General features: G+C 42.1%; 1 protein-coding gene across 1 annotated transcript; it reads right to left on the bottom strand.

The window, feature by feature from the left end:
• Nucleotides 1-6,578: 6,578 nt before the first annotated feature.
• LOC133621343 (RIIa domain-containing protein 1-like) lies at nt 6,579-7,719 on the bottom strand. The gene is made up of 4 exons (XM_061983375.1): nt 7,564-7,719; nt 7,419-7,495; nt 6,859-6,905; nt 6,579-6,775 (listed from the first exon to the last, which is right to left on the bottom strand). Exons 1-4 carry the CDS (start codon nt 7,642-7,644, stop codon nt 6,708-6,710), a joined length of 273 nt encoding a protein of 90 aa, XP_061839359.1. The 5' UTR covers nt 7,645-7,719; the 3' UTR covers nt 6,579-6,707.
• Between the last annotated feature and the right edge of the window lie 10,530 nt (nt 7,720-18,249).

Here is an 18,249-nt window from a genome sequence, read left to right as displayed (position 1 = left end):
CATTGGTCGATAAAAATGTTTCTAGGGTTTGATGTTTGATGCCTTCAGTGGCAATCTACAATGTAAATAGTCATGAAAATAAAGAAAACACATTGAATGAGAAGGTGTGGCCTGTACTGTGTGTGTGTGTGTGTGTGTGTGTGTTTGTGTGTGTGTGTGTATATATGTATATATATATATCCATCCATCCATTTTCTACCTGTTTTATATATATATATATATATATATATATATATATATATATATATATATATATATATATATATATATATATATATGCATATATATACATATATATATACGTATATATGTATATATATATATATATATATATATATATATATATATATATATATATATATATATATATATATATATATATATGCATATATATACATATATATACATATATATATACATATATATATATATGCATATATATACATATATATACATATATATATACATATACATATATATACATACATCCATCCATCCATCCATCCATTTTCTACCGCTTATTCCCTTTGGGGTCGCGGGGGGCGCTGGAGCCTATCTCAGCTACAATCGGGCGGAAGGCGATATACATACATATATATGTATATATATGTATATATATATATACATACATACATATATATGTCTGTATATATATATATATATATATATATATATATATATATATATATATATATATATATATATATATATATATATATATATATATATATATATATATATATATATATATATATATATATATATATATATATATATCCATCCATTTTCTACCCGTTATATATATAACAGCAGTCTACCACTGCTCCTTAGTGGCCGAAGGAGCAGTGTGAGCAAGGCGAGGCATGTCACTACTAGATATGTGAAGATAAAATGTATTGATTATGCGGTAAAAGTATTAAAAAGTATTGCCTTTTCAAATTAAGATTATTGAGAAACCGTGCTTTACCTTGACACACGAGCTGACGCCAGCTCGCTAGCTTAGAGAGGCATTAACGTATTTGCCTTTTTATGACACGGCATACCCCAATCTAAAACTATATAAACATGGCTTGGTTAATGAAGCGTTGTTGCCAGTTTTTGGAAGTTTTTTAGAGCGCTTCATAGGCTGTATATACTGTATATATATATATATATATATATATATATATATATATATATATATAAATATATATATATATATATATATATATATATATACATACACATACATACATACATATATATACATATATATATGTGTGTGTGTGTGTATATATATATATATATATATATATATATATATATATATATATATATATATATATATATATATATATATATATATATTACAGTGTAATATAGATTAATCACAAATACCTATATTGTGCCGCTTCATACTAGCAGGGTTTTTTTTTACTAGAAAATGTGTTTTTGTAGGATTGCGGATTATGATGAAAATAATGTTTTAAATGTGTTTATTTTGTGGCAAAGTGGAACGACAATATTTTCTTATTTTTTGTTATACTGCCATTATCTGGAGGTTTGTAATAACTACAAATAAATAATAATGAATAATAAATAATAATAAATATTCTTAATACATAATCAAAAGTTCCAAAGAGGGTGTGGAGGGGGCGTGGCCTGCGGGCCTGCAGCGAGGCGGGGTGTGCCAGGACCGGCCTTGAAGTCAGCGACAGGTGCATAGATGGTCCACCTGGGCCTTGTTATCTAATCACCTGTCGCTCTGTATAAGCAGCAACCGGGAAGAGAGACGTTGTTAGAGCTGGGGGAGAGTGAGAGCACGACAAACATTCACAACAAGACGATTGCTGAAAAGCACTAAGAGATGTGTTTGGAAAAATAAAACTGTCTTGAAACAATGAAACGGGCTCGCCTAGAAATGTTTGGTGGTCTGGAGGACCCACTGGAAGGCAACTTCCACATAGGGTTTGCTGTAAAAGTAGTCTTTTATTACTTTTCCAGCAACTAAATGCAGGCATCACATACATCATGTTATGATCCGCTGCCCGGATCATATTTTTGTTTTTGTTTTCAAGTCACTTGTGTTTTCAGCACCTCTTGAGTTTGTTTCTGTTGCCATGACGGCAGATTATAGTCACCTGCCTCTGGTTAGTGTCCCGGACGCGCACCTGTTGCCCGGGCACTAATCAGAGGGCTATTTAGTTTACGCGCTGGCCTCATTCGGTCTGTTGGTTTTGTTTGCTCCCATGCAACAAGTTGCTCCTAGTTTCGCTCATAGTCTGCATTTTTGATATTAGCATCTTTTGGCTACCCTTTTGTTTTCTGTGCCGTGGGCACCGCGCAGCATATTTTGTACTACAACTCGAATAAAACATTTATTCTCACCTGCAAGCTGCTTCCTGACCCCTCTGCATCTTGAAAAGACGACCTCCGGCATCACAATGCCACGCAGTCGTAACAGAAAACCAACAGCAGACAGTCTTTTCGAAGAGGGCGTGGAGGATTCCGGCTACGGGACGTGGCTGGTCTTAAAGGCGATGGAGAGAGAGACTCTCCAGTATTCCCCTTTGGAGCGCGAAGACCTTTTGTGGGGGCCTGACGGTTCGTTGGTCCATATCGACTCCATCTGGCCCGGGGATGTCCGCTCACAGCCAGCCCGTACGCGTCAGCGAAAGTGGAAGTCAACCAAGAAGACTTCGGCTCGCGGCAAAGACGCACCTATCCCACAACTTTTCCCTCCGGAGCACAGCCAGCTACAAGCAGCCCAGGATTCTCCTCAAATATTTGGTAATTATAATGACCATATTTTCAAAGATTCCTCCGACTGGCCTGTCAATCACTGGGATTGCAGCTATGACGTCATTCAGTTGTCGCCCCCCGAGGACACGCCTTCGTCCACTTTTGATGACGTCATAGAAAAAGACATTTTTTTGCATTCTGTTAATTCTTTCTGTCAGCCATTTACAAATGACTTTAATTCTAAAATTAAGCATTATCAGGACATTTTTTTAAATTCTAGGTCTAGTCAGTCCCACTCACCTTCTGACTTTCAAGCTCAGCCCCCAATTACTTTGGCCCCACCCCCTAAGGCTCAAGCTCCACCCACTCCTCTGTCTGCTGTGCCACTGCTGCTCTGCCTTCTCCACTTCCTGTTCCAGCCCAGTCATCTTCCGAGACACCCCTCGAGAAGTACAGTCCTGCTTGGGTGGATGAGTGGTACCGGAAGGTACTGATTGAACTAAGACTTGAGGAACAATCCCAAGCGGCAAAGGACACTCCGCATGCTATTGAAGAGCAGAATAGAGAATTTGGACAATCAAAAGGGGAGGAGCCTACCCCCCTCCTCACATCCTCCATCCCACCCCTAAAGACTGTTCCAGACTGCACGAGACACGTCTGGGATCCGCTTCTTGAGGGGGGGCTAGTACTGGGAGCTTTGCTAGTGGGCGGGCACAGCTGCGCCCAGCCAAGCCCAAACCTCCATGCCGGCCTCCGCCACCAGTTCTCCGGCATGCTAAGCCGCCACCACCAGTCCTTCGGCGTGCTAAGCCGCAACCCCCGGCCAGGCCACCTCCGCCAAAGTCACGCCCAGCACCTGCTCCAAGTCTGGTTCCCACACCAGCACCTGCTCCAAGTCTGGTTCCCACACCAGCACCTGCTCCAAGTCTGGTTCCCACACCAGCACCTGCTCCGCCCACGCCGGCAGACGAGCCGCCTGCTCCGCCCACGTCGACAGCCCGGACGCCTGCTCCGCCCACGCCGGCAGACGAGCCTCTGGCTCCGCCCACGCCGACAGAAGAGCCGCCTGCTCCACCTCTGGCTCCGCCCACGCCGACAGACGAGCCGCCTGCTCCGCCTCTGGCTCCGCCCACGCCGACAGACGAGCCGCCTGCTCCGCCCACGCCGACAGACGAGCCGCCTGCTCCGCCCACGCCGACAGACGAGCCGCCTGCTCCGCCCACGCCGACAGACGAGCCGCCTGCTCCGCCCACGCCGACAGCGACGACGCTTCCTGCTTCCACGGCGACGACGCTTCCTGCTTCCACGGCGACGACGCCTCCTGCTTCCACGGCGACGACGCCTCCTGCTTCCACGGCGACGACGCCTCCTGCTTCCACGGCGACGACGACGCTTCCTGCTTCCACGGCGACGACGCTTCCTGTTTCCACGGCGGCGACGACGACTCCTCCTGTTTCCACGGCGACGACGACGACTCCTGCTTCCACGGCGACGTCTGCTCTCTCGCCCTCATTGTCGTCTCAGCGACCTCGAGTGGTCTGGCTGCGCAAGCGGCGCTCTCGGAGGTTTGTGTATGGACGCCAGTGGCGGAAACAGCAGCGACACCCGAGACGTAGTCGCAGAACTCTCCGGCTGCTGAACTTCTGGCGCCACTCACGCCCACCTTCTCGGCAGCCACGAATGTGGCCTTTCCGTGGTCGCCCGCCTCGCCGCCACCTGACTCGTCCCCCGTGGATTCGGGGACACGTGGCCTGGCGACCCTCCGCCAAATCCTCCCTCCACCCTCCCTTGACTCTTGAACTTTGTTATAGTCGGGGGGGTTTTAGTTTTGCCAGGGGACATCTGGAATCTGTCCCTTAAGGGGGGGGTACTGTTATGATCCGCTGCCCGGATCATATTTTTGTTTTTGTTTTCAAGTCACTTGTGTTTTCAGCACCTCTTGAGTTTGTTTCTGTTGCCATGACGGCAGATTATAGTCACCTGCCTCTGGTTAGTGTCCCGGACGCGCACCTGTTGCCCGGGCACTAATCAGAGGGCTATTTAGTTTACGCGCTGGCCTCAGTCGGTCTGTTGGTTTTGTTTGCTCCCATGCAACAAGTTACGCTCCTAGTTTCGCTCATAGTCTGCATTTTTGATATTAGCATCTTTTGGCTACCCTTTTGTTTTCTGTGCCGTGGGCACCGCGCAGCATATTTTGTACTACAACTCGAATAAATCATTTATTCTCACCTGCAAGCTGCTTCCTGACCCCTCTGCATCTTGAAAAGACGACCTCCGGCATCACAATGCCACGCAGTCGTAACACATCAACAGCCCTCATGTTAGAAATTGTTTCATATCACGCTCCAATAGCACTGTTATTAGAATATATGGACGGCGTGGCGTGGTTGGGAGAGTGGCCGTGTCAGCAACCTGAGAGTTCCTGGTTCGGTCCCCCGCTTCGACCAACCTAGTCACGTCCGTTGTGTCCTTGAGCAAGACACTTCACCCTTGCTCCTGATGGGTCGTGGTTAGAGCCTTGCATGGCAGCTCCTGCCATCAGTGTATGTGAATGGGTGAATGTGGAAATAGTGTCAAAGCGCTTTGAGTACCTTGAAGGTAGAAAAGCACTAAACAAGTATAACCCATTTACCATTTACCATACACTGTAAAAAGTGACCGTTAAAACTACGGCAAGCAATTTTAAAATAGCAACAGTAAAACATTGTCCATCCATCCATTTCCTACCGCTTATTTCCTTCGGGGTCGCGGGGGGTGCTCGAGCCTATCTCAGCTGCATTCGGGCGGAAGGCGGGGTACACCCTGGACAAGTCGCCACCTCATCACAGGGCCAACACAGATAGACAGACAACATTCACACTCATATTCACACACTAGGGCCAATTTAGTGTTGCCAATCAACCTATCCCCATTGTATAATTAAAAATAGTTTATCACCGTAGTAAAAACAGTGGATTCCTGCAAACCACGAAACAGTAGATAACCTAAATTACTATGGTTATAATACAAAGAAAACGCATGAAAAATTGTACAATGCATTTGCAAATACCGTAATGTCACACAAGCACGCAAATACAATTTACAGTATTATTCTGTCTAAAGTAAATATTTTGCAGATTGTATATTTAAATAGACAGCATACCTTATTTTTTTAGGGGTTTTGTGTTAAAGCATTAGCCGAGTTAACTTTTGGGTAACATGTTTTCTTGTAATTTTGTGGCAAGTCGTTTTAGACATTGAGGGGTAGTCTATGTGCTTCATTGTAAACTGCATTGAAATTAAATGTGTTCAAGTGTGTTGGAACTGGTTGCAAGCAGCTATTTAACAGATACGAAGCATTTAATACAAATTTTATATTAGCTCACTTGAAGGAACACGTTACAAAAGGCCATGTCGTGAGTTGTCCAGTGAAAGGTTGTACAAATACTTTCAAGTTAAGATCCTTATGTACCGCTCACATGCCCCAGAAAGACAGGCATTTTGCAGATACTAGTATTGGTGATAGGGCAGAATGGTGGAGATGCTGTTAGCGTTTGTGCCTCACAGTTGGAAGGTCCTGGGTTTGATACCCGGGCTAGTGGTCTTTGTGTGTGTAGTTTGCATGTTCTTCCCATAACTGTGTGCATTCTCTCCGGCTTCCTCCCACCCCCTGGAGATAGGCTGATTGGCAACACTAAAATTGGCCCCAATTTGCTTTACAGTGAGTTTCTGTCAACCACCGGTGCCAGTATTTTACTGTAAATTCTATATATATTTTTGTGAACAGGTTAACAATGTATCAATTTTTTTCACATGAATTTACCATAAGTAAAAACAGTTTTCAACTGTGAAATTTCGGATACGTAATGCCCTATACATCGTGACTGTATTTTTTTAATGTGAATTCCTCGCAACCACATCCGTAAATTGTGTACAAATCCAGCAGTAAGCTTCATTCAGCATACAATTCATGTTTTTGTCCATCACAACTACTACCAGGCGTCATCTCAGTCCGTTTTTATGGTCTCCATTTTAGCATTAATAACCATGTGAAGGTCTGGGTTCGTGAAATGATCTGAAAGGTGATAACATTGATTAAATCATAAATATTACAATATAATATTTAGTGTGTGAAATATTAATACTACTGTTTCTCACCTGCAGCAAAAGCACAAATATCAGTGGGCCTTTTAAGAAGGACATCCCTGCAAGACAAACAGGAAGTGCACCGTGCAATCATTTAAATGAGATGTGTACAGTAACTAAATTTAATACACAATCTAAAACATTAAAAAAATATATTTTATTTAACATAGTCTAATGAAATACTCTTAAATCGCAGTCATTAATACATAGTCTAAAAAAAACTAAAACATTTGCAGAACTATAAAATCACACCATAATTTTCTATATGCACAGCAAAACATTATACGCAAAAAAAATGTTTTAATGAAATATAAAGTTAGATTAAATTCTGTTTGACTTTGTGGCAATTAACATTATTTCAACCATATATTAATGTGAATTTGAACAAATACTTATGTGAAATGGTCATGTGAGCAGTTGCCCTCATCAGAATGTGTCCATAATACAGTTAATGATTATTACTTATTAAACAGAACCAACCAGGAGTGATGAACGCAGAGTTCATCACTCTGCGTTCAGAGTAAAACCAATAAAAAAAGGGTAAATGATGGACGGAAATGCTTTGTAAAAACCTGAGAAAATCTCCAACCAAGATCTCCACCTCAGGATGCGCCATAAGGTACTTCTCGTTGTCGATCCTCGTCTGGATCTGTGCTCCAATAGCAGATTTGCATCAAAACTCACCACGTTTTCTTTTATTTTGCTTCTTTGTCTTACTTTGAACAAGCGCAGTTTCTCCCGCTGTTCGGCGCTCAGAGCGCCGTCGTCCAGTGTTCCCGACTCGCTTTCAGCCTCCATGTGTCCTCCAGAAACACTTTCGGTCGACGATAAAAGTGCCGAGTAAGGACTTCATCTGCTGCTGACACAAACAACTGTTGCTACGGAAACGTTAGGTTGTAGTTACAGCATATTGCCGCAAGATGGCACACAACACCAGATGGATGTCAAATATCCTGCTTATTGCAAATATAAATGCTTTGTAGCTAATAATGACGTCATAACGTGTAACTTCCACAATAAATGTTTAATGCTCCTTTGTGCTCACCGTCCATATCATTGGGTACACCACAATCGCATCATATCAAATTAAAGGAGCCATATGTAATAATTTACATTTTTTTCCCATTTGCTTACACACAATTTTACTAACTGTGTGTCTTTTTTCCAAAGGATATACACACTTTTCCAAACACCACATTAAATGTTCTTGATTCCTAGGTTATTTGCAAAATGACACACTTCGGTCAAAACATATGCCCATTCATCAAAATAAAGCAAGCATTTGTAAAAATGCAGTTTTATTTTCATCTCACTCACACAGACTTCAAATGATAAGACACTACTGGAGTGAGTTACCCAGAACAGTGATAAATACAAAACACATTTGTAAAAAACCCTATTTTACTGTAAGAAATCAGATGTTTGGGGCATTTTGCCCAACATTTTAGCATATGTGATGAATGATTACTGTAACTTGACAAAATATATTGGCAAATCCATAGCAATCGTCATTGTTTACTTTGAAGTGGGCCTATACGTAAGGACCTAAAGAGAAAGTAAAAATATCCTGTAATAATTTCAAGAACTGCTCAACAATGATGCTGCAAACTGAAAATATTTATTTTTGCCACAGTCAGGTAAAGTAACATATCACAGTAGTCTGGTTTGGTTTGGTGGCTGCAGGATTAGGTCTCTGCTTTTTGCAGATGATGTGGTCCTGATGGCTTCATCTGGCCAAGATCTTCAGCTCTCACTGTATCGGTTCGCAGTGTGAAGCAACTGGGATGGGAATTAGCACCTCCAAGTCCGAGTCCATGGTTCTCGTCCGTCCATGGTTCTCGTCCGTACCTCGGAGTCTTGTTCACGAGTGAGGGAAGAGTGGATTGTGAGATCGACAGGCGGATCAGTGCGGTGTCTTCAGTAATGCGGACGCTGTATCGATCCGTTGTGGTGAAGAAGGAGCTGAGCCGGAAGGCAAACCTCTCGATTTACCGGTCGATCTACGTTCCCATCCTCACCTATGGTCATGAGCTTTTGGTCATGACCAAAAGGACAAGATCATGGGTACAAGCGGCCGAAATTAGTTCTCCCTTAGAGATAGGGTGAGAAGCTCTGTCATCCGGGAGGAGCTCAAAGTAAAGCCGCTGCTCCACCACATCGAGAGGAGGGAGGTGTTTCGGGCACGTCCGACCGGTAGGAGGCCACGGGGAAGACCCAGGACACGTTGGGAAGACTATGTCTCCCGGCTGGCCTGGGAACGCCTCGGGATCCCCCGGGAGGAGCTGGACAAAGTGGCTGGGGAGAGGGAAGTCTGGGCTTCCCTGCTTAGGCTGCTGCCCCCGCGACCTGACCTCGGATAAGCGGAAGAAGATGGATGGATGGATGGATGGATGGATCACAGTAGTCAACAATGACATGCAGTACAAATTGAAATCCAAGACAGATAAAAAGGTTTGAAAAAAATCTGGAGATAAAAATTACAAACGGAAAAAACTCTATAGCTGGAGAACCCACTTGAAAGCTGTATTTTCAATTCATCACCTGTGTGTCTTTACACCTGGTGGATGTGAGTTCCAATGTGTTCAATTGTGTGGTTGTTGGCAAGCCAGCCCTTTGGATTGACCAGGAAGTAACTTCACAATCCTTATATTTGTGTAAAGTGTAAATATGTGTGTATCACAATCCTAGTCTGTGTGTAAAGTGTGAAAATGTGTGTATCGTTATCTGTGTGCAAGATGGGTAGGTGTGTGTAAAGCATTGTGTGTAACATTTCGCAAAAACTGTGAAGCAGAGTCTATATGCCTAATATTAGGCAAATCTGCACAGTGGTTTTGCTTACTGTGTGTAGACTTTTGTTAACTGTGTGAACATTTGAAATTTAGTGTGTAAGCAATTGGAAAAAGATGTAACGTCAAGTCATCATTAAATGGCCCTGATGTCACGGCCAGGGTGCATTGGAATGCGCCCTCATCATTGCGCTCTGCGCTTCACACCGCGGGACACGCCCACGACTGTGGCACACATCCAGGGACGCGCCGCGCGCGTCTCCGCCCTGCAGCTGCCGCCAGCTGCAATCACTTGCCGGTGTTGTGCCGGAAAACGCACCCCTGCCATAATATGCACCCCCTGACGCGGGAGCGCGCTTACGTCACTCGGTTGCATCACTCGTCTCGAAAAGTATATCTAACTCGGCTGTTGGCTGAAATTGCCTCTTTTAAATCGCCTCTTTCGGCATAAAAAAGTACATAAAGTGAAATAATCCAAGTTTTATTTACTTGTGCTTTACTTGTGGATGAATTAAAAATTGTGAGCCTTTAATGATTTCGCCGTCATTCAAGTGGCTGAAATCGCCTCTTTCGGCATAATAAAGTACATAAAGTGAAATTATCCTTACTTGTGGATGGATTCCAAATTGTGAGCATTTAATGATTTCGCCGTCATTAGATCAGATAAGGCGAAAACAATAACCAATTAATATTGGAATATTTGCTGTCCCGAAAATGTAGTATTGTCTACCAATTGACAGCTATACTGTAAAGAATATGTACACCAAAGTAAACCTCTATATGTACTTTTTTAGAGACATCAAGAAGAACGAATGTTTGCTGCTTCATTCGACGTGTTGTCGTGATCCTATACTCGTATTTTAAAAATATGACATTTTCTTTAACTTTAAGGAGCTCATGGGTGGATCGATGGATGAATAAATAAATGAATGTATCTGATATCTACCTTTGATTTGGTTTTAAGAAGTTTCAAATTGAACATTCACAAATAACGTTACCAAAAGTACCCGAAGTACCAGAGGCGGAGTTATGGGGGGGTGCATTTCCCACCTGCCACAGAATGCACCCCCCATCTATCTCTGGCTAGGAAGGTCCTAGAGACATGAAACTCACCCTGATTACTAATCATAGCCCCCCGGGTATACACTGAAAACCATGTGAAAATTGGACTACCAGAACTGGAGTTATGGGGGGGTGCATTACCCACCTGCCACAGAATGCTCCCCCCATCTATCTCTGGCTAGGAAGGTCCTAGAGACATGAAACTCACACTGGTTACTCATCATAGCCCCCCCGGTATACACTGAAAACCATGTGAAAATTGGACTACCAGAACTGGAGTTATGGGGGGGTGCATTACCCACCTGCCACAGAATGCTCCCCCCATCTATCTCTGGCTAGGAAGGTCCTAGAGACATGAAACTCACACTGGTTACTCATCATAGCCCCCCCGGTATACACTGAAAACCATGTGAAAATTGGACTACCAGAACTGGAGTTATGGGGGGGTGCATTACCCACCTGCCACAGAATGCTCCCCCCATCTATCTCTGGCTAGGAAGGTCCTAGAGACATGAAACTCACCCTGGTTACTCATCATAGCCCCCCCCGGTATACACTGAAAACCATGTGAAAAAAAAAAAGGGGAGTATGACGTCGTCATTTGTTTTTTGGTTCGGAGCCCAAACATAATGGCATCTAGGTATTCGTCCCAAGTTTCAGGTTTTGTGCCCACAAGTTTGCTGAGCGCCCTGGAAAATAAAACATATTCAAATTTTAAATTACAATTTGCATTTGTCAAAAACCTCACAATTGAATTGTACTAGCGTAAACTGAAGACCACATAGATCATATTTAATGAATAGATTGACCCCAGAAAAGGTAGGAGCTATATTTCCTTCACCTTTGGATGGTCCCATTCATCCTCTCCACCAAACCATTAGTCTGAGGATGGTAGGGGGCACAGAGGCTCCGCTGGATTCCCAGCTTGGCACACACACTCCTGTTAATCTGTAAATGTAGAGTGCACATATGTCTTAGGATATGTAGCATTTTGTATTAACCACAGAAAAGTTTATATGTAAAAATTAATGTGGGAACCCTAATATTTGGAAGCTGTTACAATGGACACATGAATTCAGTCAAATAGTTGTCGTGGTTTCCATATTTACCGCATTGACAAATTCTGTGCCTTGGTCTGTCAATATTCTTTTTGGTGCCTCAAACTGATGATTTTTTTTTATAATGCATTCGGTCACCTCTGCCGCATTTTTGGATTTGAGTGGATAAGCTTGTGGCCATTTAGTAAAATAATCAATCATGACACAGATGTATTGATTGTCATTTTTTGTTTTGGTTAATTTTCCCACCAGGTCCATGCCTATAAGCTCAAATGGGTGTGTGACCTAAAAAAGTAGAATAAAGAAGATCAGATTAGGAGCAGGATCATTGGAGACAGTTTAATAATTTATTGGGTGTAAATAAATACTAATATCAAAATCTATTTTAATATGTTAACATGCTGTTGTGTAGTACTAATTAACCTGTTTTTACAGCTTCCTCTGTGACCCTCGGACTCAGAGCAAAGCCATGGAAGAAAAAATATATATAAAATATATTCACCTTTATAGGTGTGTATTCCACCTCCTTTTTTATTATGGGCTGGCTGGCCTGGCAAACGGTACAATCGGCCACCTGCAAAAAACACAATTTATATGAACAACGTTACCATCAACTGGCAACATTTGGTGACTGTCATTTCATATTGTGTAATAAAGGAAAGTTATAGTAGGATTAGATAAAAAGCGAAATTGCTTCAAGTGTCATTGAATTACCCATTTATCAATGTCTGCGACCATTCCAGGCCAGAAAAATCGCCTGGAAATGGCGTCTCTGGTCTTTTTTTGTCCCGTGTGGGCTCCTATGGCACTGGCATGGAACTCAGTGAAGACATCATTGGCCTCTTTACTGTCCACACACAACCTTTGTTTTTTGGAGGATCTGGTCACACCGACATTTGCTCTCCTAAGAAATACATTGGAAAATATATCAACCCCAAGAAACATTTTCTTGTGAAGGTTGCTACATCCAGATGGGTTTGCTATCATGTTGAGACACCCAATGTTAAAGATGAATTGGATAAATAAAAATTTGCCATGGAGTGCTCCATGGCAAAGCTGCAACTGCATGAAATGTTAAAAATTTCATGAAGAAAAGTTGTATCAAGTAAAATGATTTGCAGAGAAACCTGTAGCAAAATAAAAGAAAAAAATGGAGACACAGGCAAAGGAAATATTATCGCAACAAAAGATTACTGTGTAAGATTTCCTGCAATAACCATTGTTCATCCTTACCTAAGGCACCACTTACCCATAATCAGGGTCACAAGGTAGGAAAACATCCTGGGCAGGTAACAAGTCCATCACAGGACACACACAATTGACTCACACGTTCAAACCTAGGGGCCTACTTTTAAATAGTGTCTTCTAATAAAATAATATGAAGGATTTGGAAGTGGATTTAAAATACAATGACAGGGAAGTTAAGTAAACAATTATAACATCTTTAAAAATTATTGATAACACAATTATATGATACCATTATTGTCACAGTGTGCAAGTTCTGTATCTGCAAATGTATTATTGGTTTTCATATTTTTTTCACAATCCCAGGGTAATAACATAATCACATGTCAGAAAGAACATGCTATCAGATGCCAAAGTTGTCAGAAAAACTCTCTAGCGCCAACATATATCGCTCTAAGTAGTTTACTAAGTGTCTTGATAATACTTGGGGAGTCAGGCATGGTTGCATACTGTAGCTAAAGGTAGGCCAATATGACATGTGACTTCTTCAAATCTCTTGAATATAAAAGTTTCTGAAAATGCCACTCACCTTCAACATTGTACCTTGCGGACTTTTGGCGAATTTCATTTTTTTCTACTTTGGAGATGGCCGTTGAATAAATACCTTTTGTTTTATAGTCGAAAATAGCTCTATACAGCGAAGGATCCATTTCCACTAGTAAATTAAAAAGGTGAAAACAACACTGGGCCGATGTTTGAGGGAGAGAAAAAATAATGCTTAAAATGTGTAAAGGCGTTTTAATTACCGTATTTTCCGCACTATAAGGCGCACCTAAAAACCACACATTTTCTCAAAAGCTGACAGTGCGCCTTATAACCCGGTGCGCTTTATTACGATTCATTTTCATAAAGTTTCGATCTCGCAACTTCGGTAAACAGCCGCCATCTTTTTTCCCGGTAGAACAGGAAGCGCTTCTTCTTCTACGCAAGCAACCGCCAAGGAAAGCACCCGCCCCCATAGAACAGGAAGCGCTTCTTCTTCTACTGTAAGCAACCACCCGCCCCCGGAAGAAGAAGAAAAAACGCGCGGATATCACCGTACGTTTCATTTCCTGTTTACATCTGTAAAGACCACAAAATGGCTCCTACTAAGCGACAAGGATCCGGTTCATAAAAAGACGCAATCTCTCCATCCGCACACGGATTACTACCGTATTTCACAGCAACTGATATTCCTGTGAACCGCACTGTGGAACGGGAGCACGTACGGTGAATATTCGCACCACAGGGAATGAGAAGTCATCCTTCACTGTGGTTCTAGCTTGCCATGCTAACTTCCACCCATGGTGATATTCAAAAGGAAGACCTTGCCAAAAGAGACCTTTCCAGCCGGCGTCATCATAAAAGCTAACTCGAAGGGATGGATGGATGAAGAAAAGATGAGCGAGTGGTTAAGGGAAGTTTACGCGAAGAGGCCGGGTGGCTTTTTTCACACAGCTCCGAAGGCGAACACACCTTCACTAAGACGGGCAGACAGCGCCGGACGACATACGCCAACATTTGCCAGTGGATCGTAAATGCCTGGGCAGATATTTCGGTCACAACTGTGGTCCGAGCTTTCCGGAAGGCAGGATTCACAGAACAACAGCGACACTGACTCCGATGACTTCGACGAGACGGAACCGGCCATTTTGGATACCACGCTTGCGCAACTTTTCAATTCGGACACCGAAGACGAAGAATTCGAAGGATTTACGAATGAAGAATAACTTCAGAAGGTGAGCGCTATGTTTATTTTGTGTGTTGTGACATTAACGTTCGAGCAACATTATGTTGCTATTGCTCTACACCATTTTGAATTTTACTATGTTTGTGATTGCACATTTGCGTACATTTTGGGACAGAGTTGTTAGAACGCTGGTTTTCAATATATTATTAAAGTTTGACTGAACTATCTGACTGTTTTTATGACATTCCCTTTAGCGCAGCGTAGGCGCGGCTTATAATCCGGGGCGGCTTATTGGTGGACAAAGTTATGAAATATGTAATTCATTGAAGGTGCGGCTAATAATCCGGTGCGCCTTATAGTGCGGAAAATACGGTATGTTTAGATAATGCTATCTTGAAACCACTTTGGACATTTGCCAAACTATTGATTTTCCTCAGAATCTGAAAGCAATCTATTAAGTGCGACCGCGGATACTTGGCAATGGAAAAAAACCCGTGGTGATATGTCGCCTTCAAAGGGATTTAAATGATATTGTTGCAATTCAACATACATTGATACACAATAACGTAAAATCAACTATAATTAGTTTATTCATATTTACTCTAGAGTTTAATCGAGAAAAGAAAACGTAAATTGTGAGAAGTTAATGGCTTGCTTTAAATTATATTGTTAATTGCAATTCAACATACATTGATACACAATAACGTAAAATCAACTATGATTAGTTTATTCAAATTTACTCTAGAGTTTAATGTAGAAAAGAAAACGTAAATTGTGAGAAGTTAATATGGCTTGTGTGATATTTAGATATACGCTGGTTGCGTGGTGACGTCAACACGCACTAGTGGACAATGTTAGAACAGTTACGCCTGATGCATAAAGTACACCTACAAACATTACAGCTTGCTTTAAATGATATTGTTGCAATTCAACATACATTGATACACAATAACGTAAAATCAACTATGATTAGTTTATTCAAATGTACTCTAGAGTTTAATCGAGAAAAGAAAACGTAAATTGTGAGAAGTTATATGGCTTCCTATCAAAATCATTGGCAAATAAAAACAAACACAGTAAGTTTGGTATAGGTTTTTATTTATTTTGTGTTACATAGAAATAACACTGCACTTCTTCTGAATTGGAACATCCAAAAGGAACCAACTTTGAAACCATAATTTTCTTTTCTTCTGGAAACATGTTAAGAGACCAATAAATTGTGTGTTTTGGATTGACACAGCAGTGTGTGTGTGTGTGCGTGTGTGTAATATATATATATATATATATATATATATATATATATATATATATATATATATATATATATATATATATATATATATATATATATATATACACATATATAGACATTTTTAGAACAGCAATATCCCCCCCACTGCAAGGAAAGGGCTATGATGAGTAACCGGGGTGAGTTTCATGTCTCTAGGACCTTCCTAGCCAGAGATAGATGGGGGGTGCATTCTGTGGCAGGTGGGTAATGCACCCCCCCCCCCCATAACTCCACTTCTGGTAGTCCGATCATCACATGGTTTTCAGTGTATACAGAGGGGGCTATGATGAGTACCCAGGGTGAGTTTCATGTCTCTATGACCTTCCTAACCAGAGATAGATGGGGGGTGCATTTTATGGCAGGTGGGAAATGCACCCCCCCATAACTCCACTTCTGGTAGTCCAATTTTCACATGGTTTTCAGTGTATACCCGGGGGGCTATGATGAGTAACCAGGGTGATCGAGTTTCATGTCTCTAGGACCTTCCTAGCCAGAGATAGATGGGGGGTGTATTCTGTGGCAGGTGGGAAATGCACCCCCCCATAACTCCGCCTCTGGTACTTCGGGTACTTTTGGTAACGTTATTTGTGAATGTTCAATTTGAAACTTCTTAAAACCAAATCAAAGGTAGATATCAGATGCATTAATTTATTTATTCATCCATCCACCCATGAGCTCCAATTAAAGTTAAAGAAAATGTCATATTTTTAAAATACGAGTATTGGATCACGACAACACGTCGAAAGAAGCAGCAAACATTCGTTCTTCTTGATGTCTCTAAAAAAGTACATATAGAGGTTTACTTTGGTGTACATATTCTTTACAGTATAGCTGTCAAGGTAGACAATACTACATTTTCGGGACAGCAAATATTCCAATAATTGGTTATTGTTTTCGCCTTATCTGATCTAATGACGGCGAAATCATTAAATGCTCACAATTTGGAATCCATCCACAAGTAAGGATAATTTCACTTTATGTACTTTATTATGCCGAAAGAGGCGATTTCAGCCACTTGAATGACGGCGAAATCATTAAAGGCTCACAATTTTTAATTCATCCACAAGTAAAGCACAAGTAAAGAAAACTTGGATTATTTCACTTTATGTACTTTTTTATGCCGAAAGAGGCGATTTAAAAGAGGCGATTTCAGCCAGAGTTAGATATACTTTTCGAGACGAGTGACGCAACCGAGTGACGTAAGCGCTCTCCCGCGTCAGGGGGTGCATATTATGGCAGGGGTGCGTTTTCCGGCACAACACCGGCAATCATCACACCTGCCTGGAATGAAGGAGCTGCCTTCATAAGCCTGGACATCTTGGCATGCCGGCGCCGGAATATAATCATCTGTTGGCGTATAGTAAGCGATCATCCTGCTTGATGCAATACTGTTCTGTCTGTCTGTTTTCCCTTCCGTGTTTCATTGTCGTGTCATCCTACTGCAGACCTCCGTTCCTGTGTTTTGACGTTGCTGTGTGTCTCGTCATTTCTCGTCGTCGTTCCCCTGCTTCTCGGACTGCTCCTTGGATCTCGACCTCCCGCTTGGACACGGATTCCCCTCTTCCCCTGGACTTCCTCATCTCTCGTTCAACACTTCGTAACGCACACCTCAGTTAAATACTACACATAGTCTTACACCATACACACTCCTGGATTTTGCCACACTCCATTTCCTTAGTTCGTATATTTAGTGTTGTTTATTATTATATATATTACTATATATAATAAATCATTGAGCATTACTGCCATCTAGTGTCTGTCGCCGTCACCTCCCCTTAGTCCAACCATAACAGTATATTCCGGCCAATTGATTAGGGACCTGACGGCACAGTTCCTTAGCCCCGCCCCCAGTGACTTTAGCCCTGCCCCCAGTGGAAATTTTTTTTCACTTCCCTTTTTTTTTCTTTTTCTTTTTGCCCCTCTCAGGATGTCTTTTTCTTTTACCTCCACCCTGGACAAATTTTCTAGCCCTCAACACTCCTTCAAGGGACTGTTTAACTCCAATATGGGGATGAAGGAATTTACCCATCGCCTGGACACCCTACTCCCAGTCTTAGTGACAGTCCCTCAGTCAGCTGGTAGCGTCTGGCATCCGCGTTCGGAGGGGGGGATAGTACTAGTCTCTTACATTTTAGCACTGGTGGCTGTTCTGATGTGGTAGCACAGCTGAACCCAGACAGGCGACCACCTGCCAGTACTAATCTCTTCCATTTTGGCACTGTTGGCTGTTCTGATGTGGTAGCACAGCTGAACCCAGACAGGCTACCACCTGCCAGACAGATACCCCCTGTC

The sequence above is a fragment of the Nerophis lumbriciformis genome, linkage group LG21 (assembly GCF_033978685.3).
Source record: "Nerophis lumbriciformis linkage group LG21, RoL_Nlum_v2.1, whole genome shotgun sequence".
NCBI lineage: Eukaryota > Metazoa > Chordata > Actinopteri > Syngnathiformes > Syngnathidae > Nerophis > Nerophis lumbriciformis.
The sequence above is the reverse complement of the archived record's forward strand: the minus strand, read 5'-3'. Positions and strand labels throughout refer to the sequence as shown.

Bases quoted from the DNA above. Each gene is read 5' to 3' on its own strand.
- LOC133621343 (XM_061983375.1), bottom strand. From the start codon at position 7,644: ATGGAGGCTGAAAGCGAGTCGGGAACACTGGACGACGGCGCTCTGAGC. The intron at 6,906-7,418 runs GTTTTTACAAAG...TTTGTCTTGCAG, and splicing joins TTGGTTGGAGATTTTCTCAG to GGATGTCCTTCTTAAAAGGC. The intron at 6,776-6,858 runs GTGAGAAACAGT...ATCACCTTTCAG, and splicing joins TATTTGTGCTTTTGCTGCAG to ATCATTTCACGAACCCAGAC.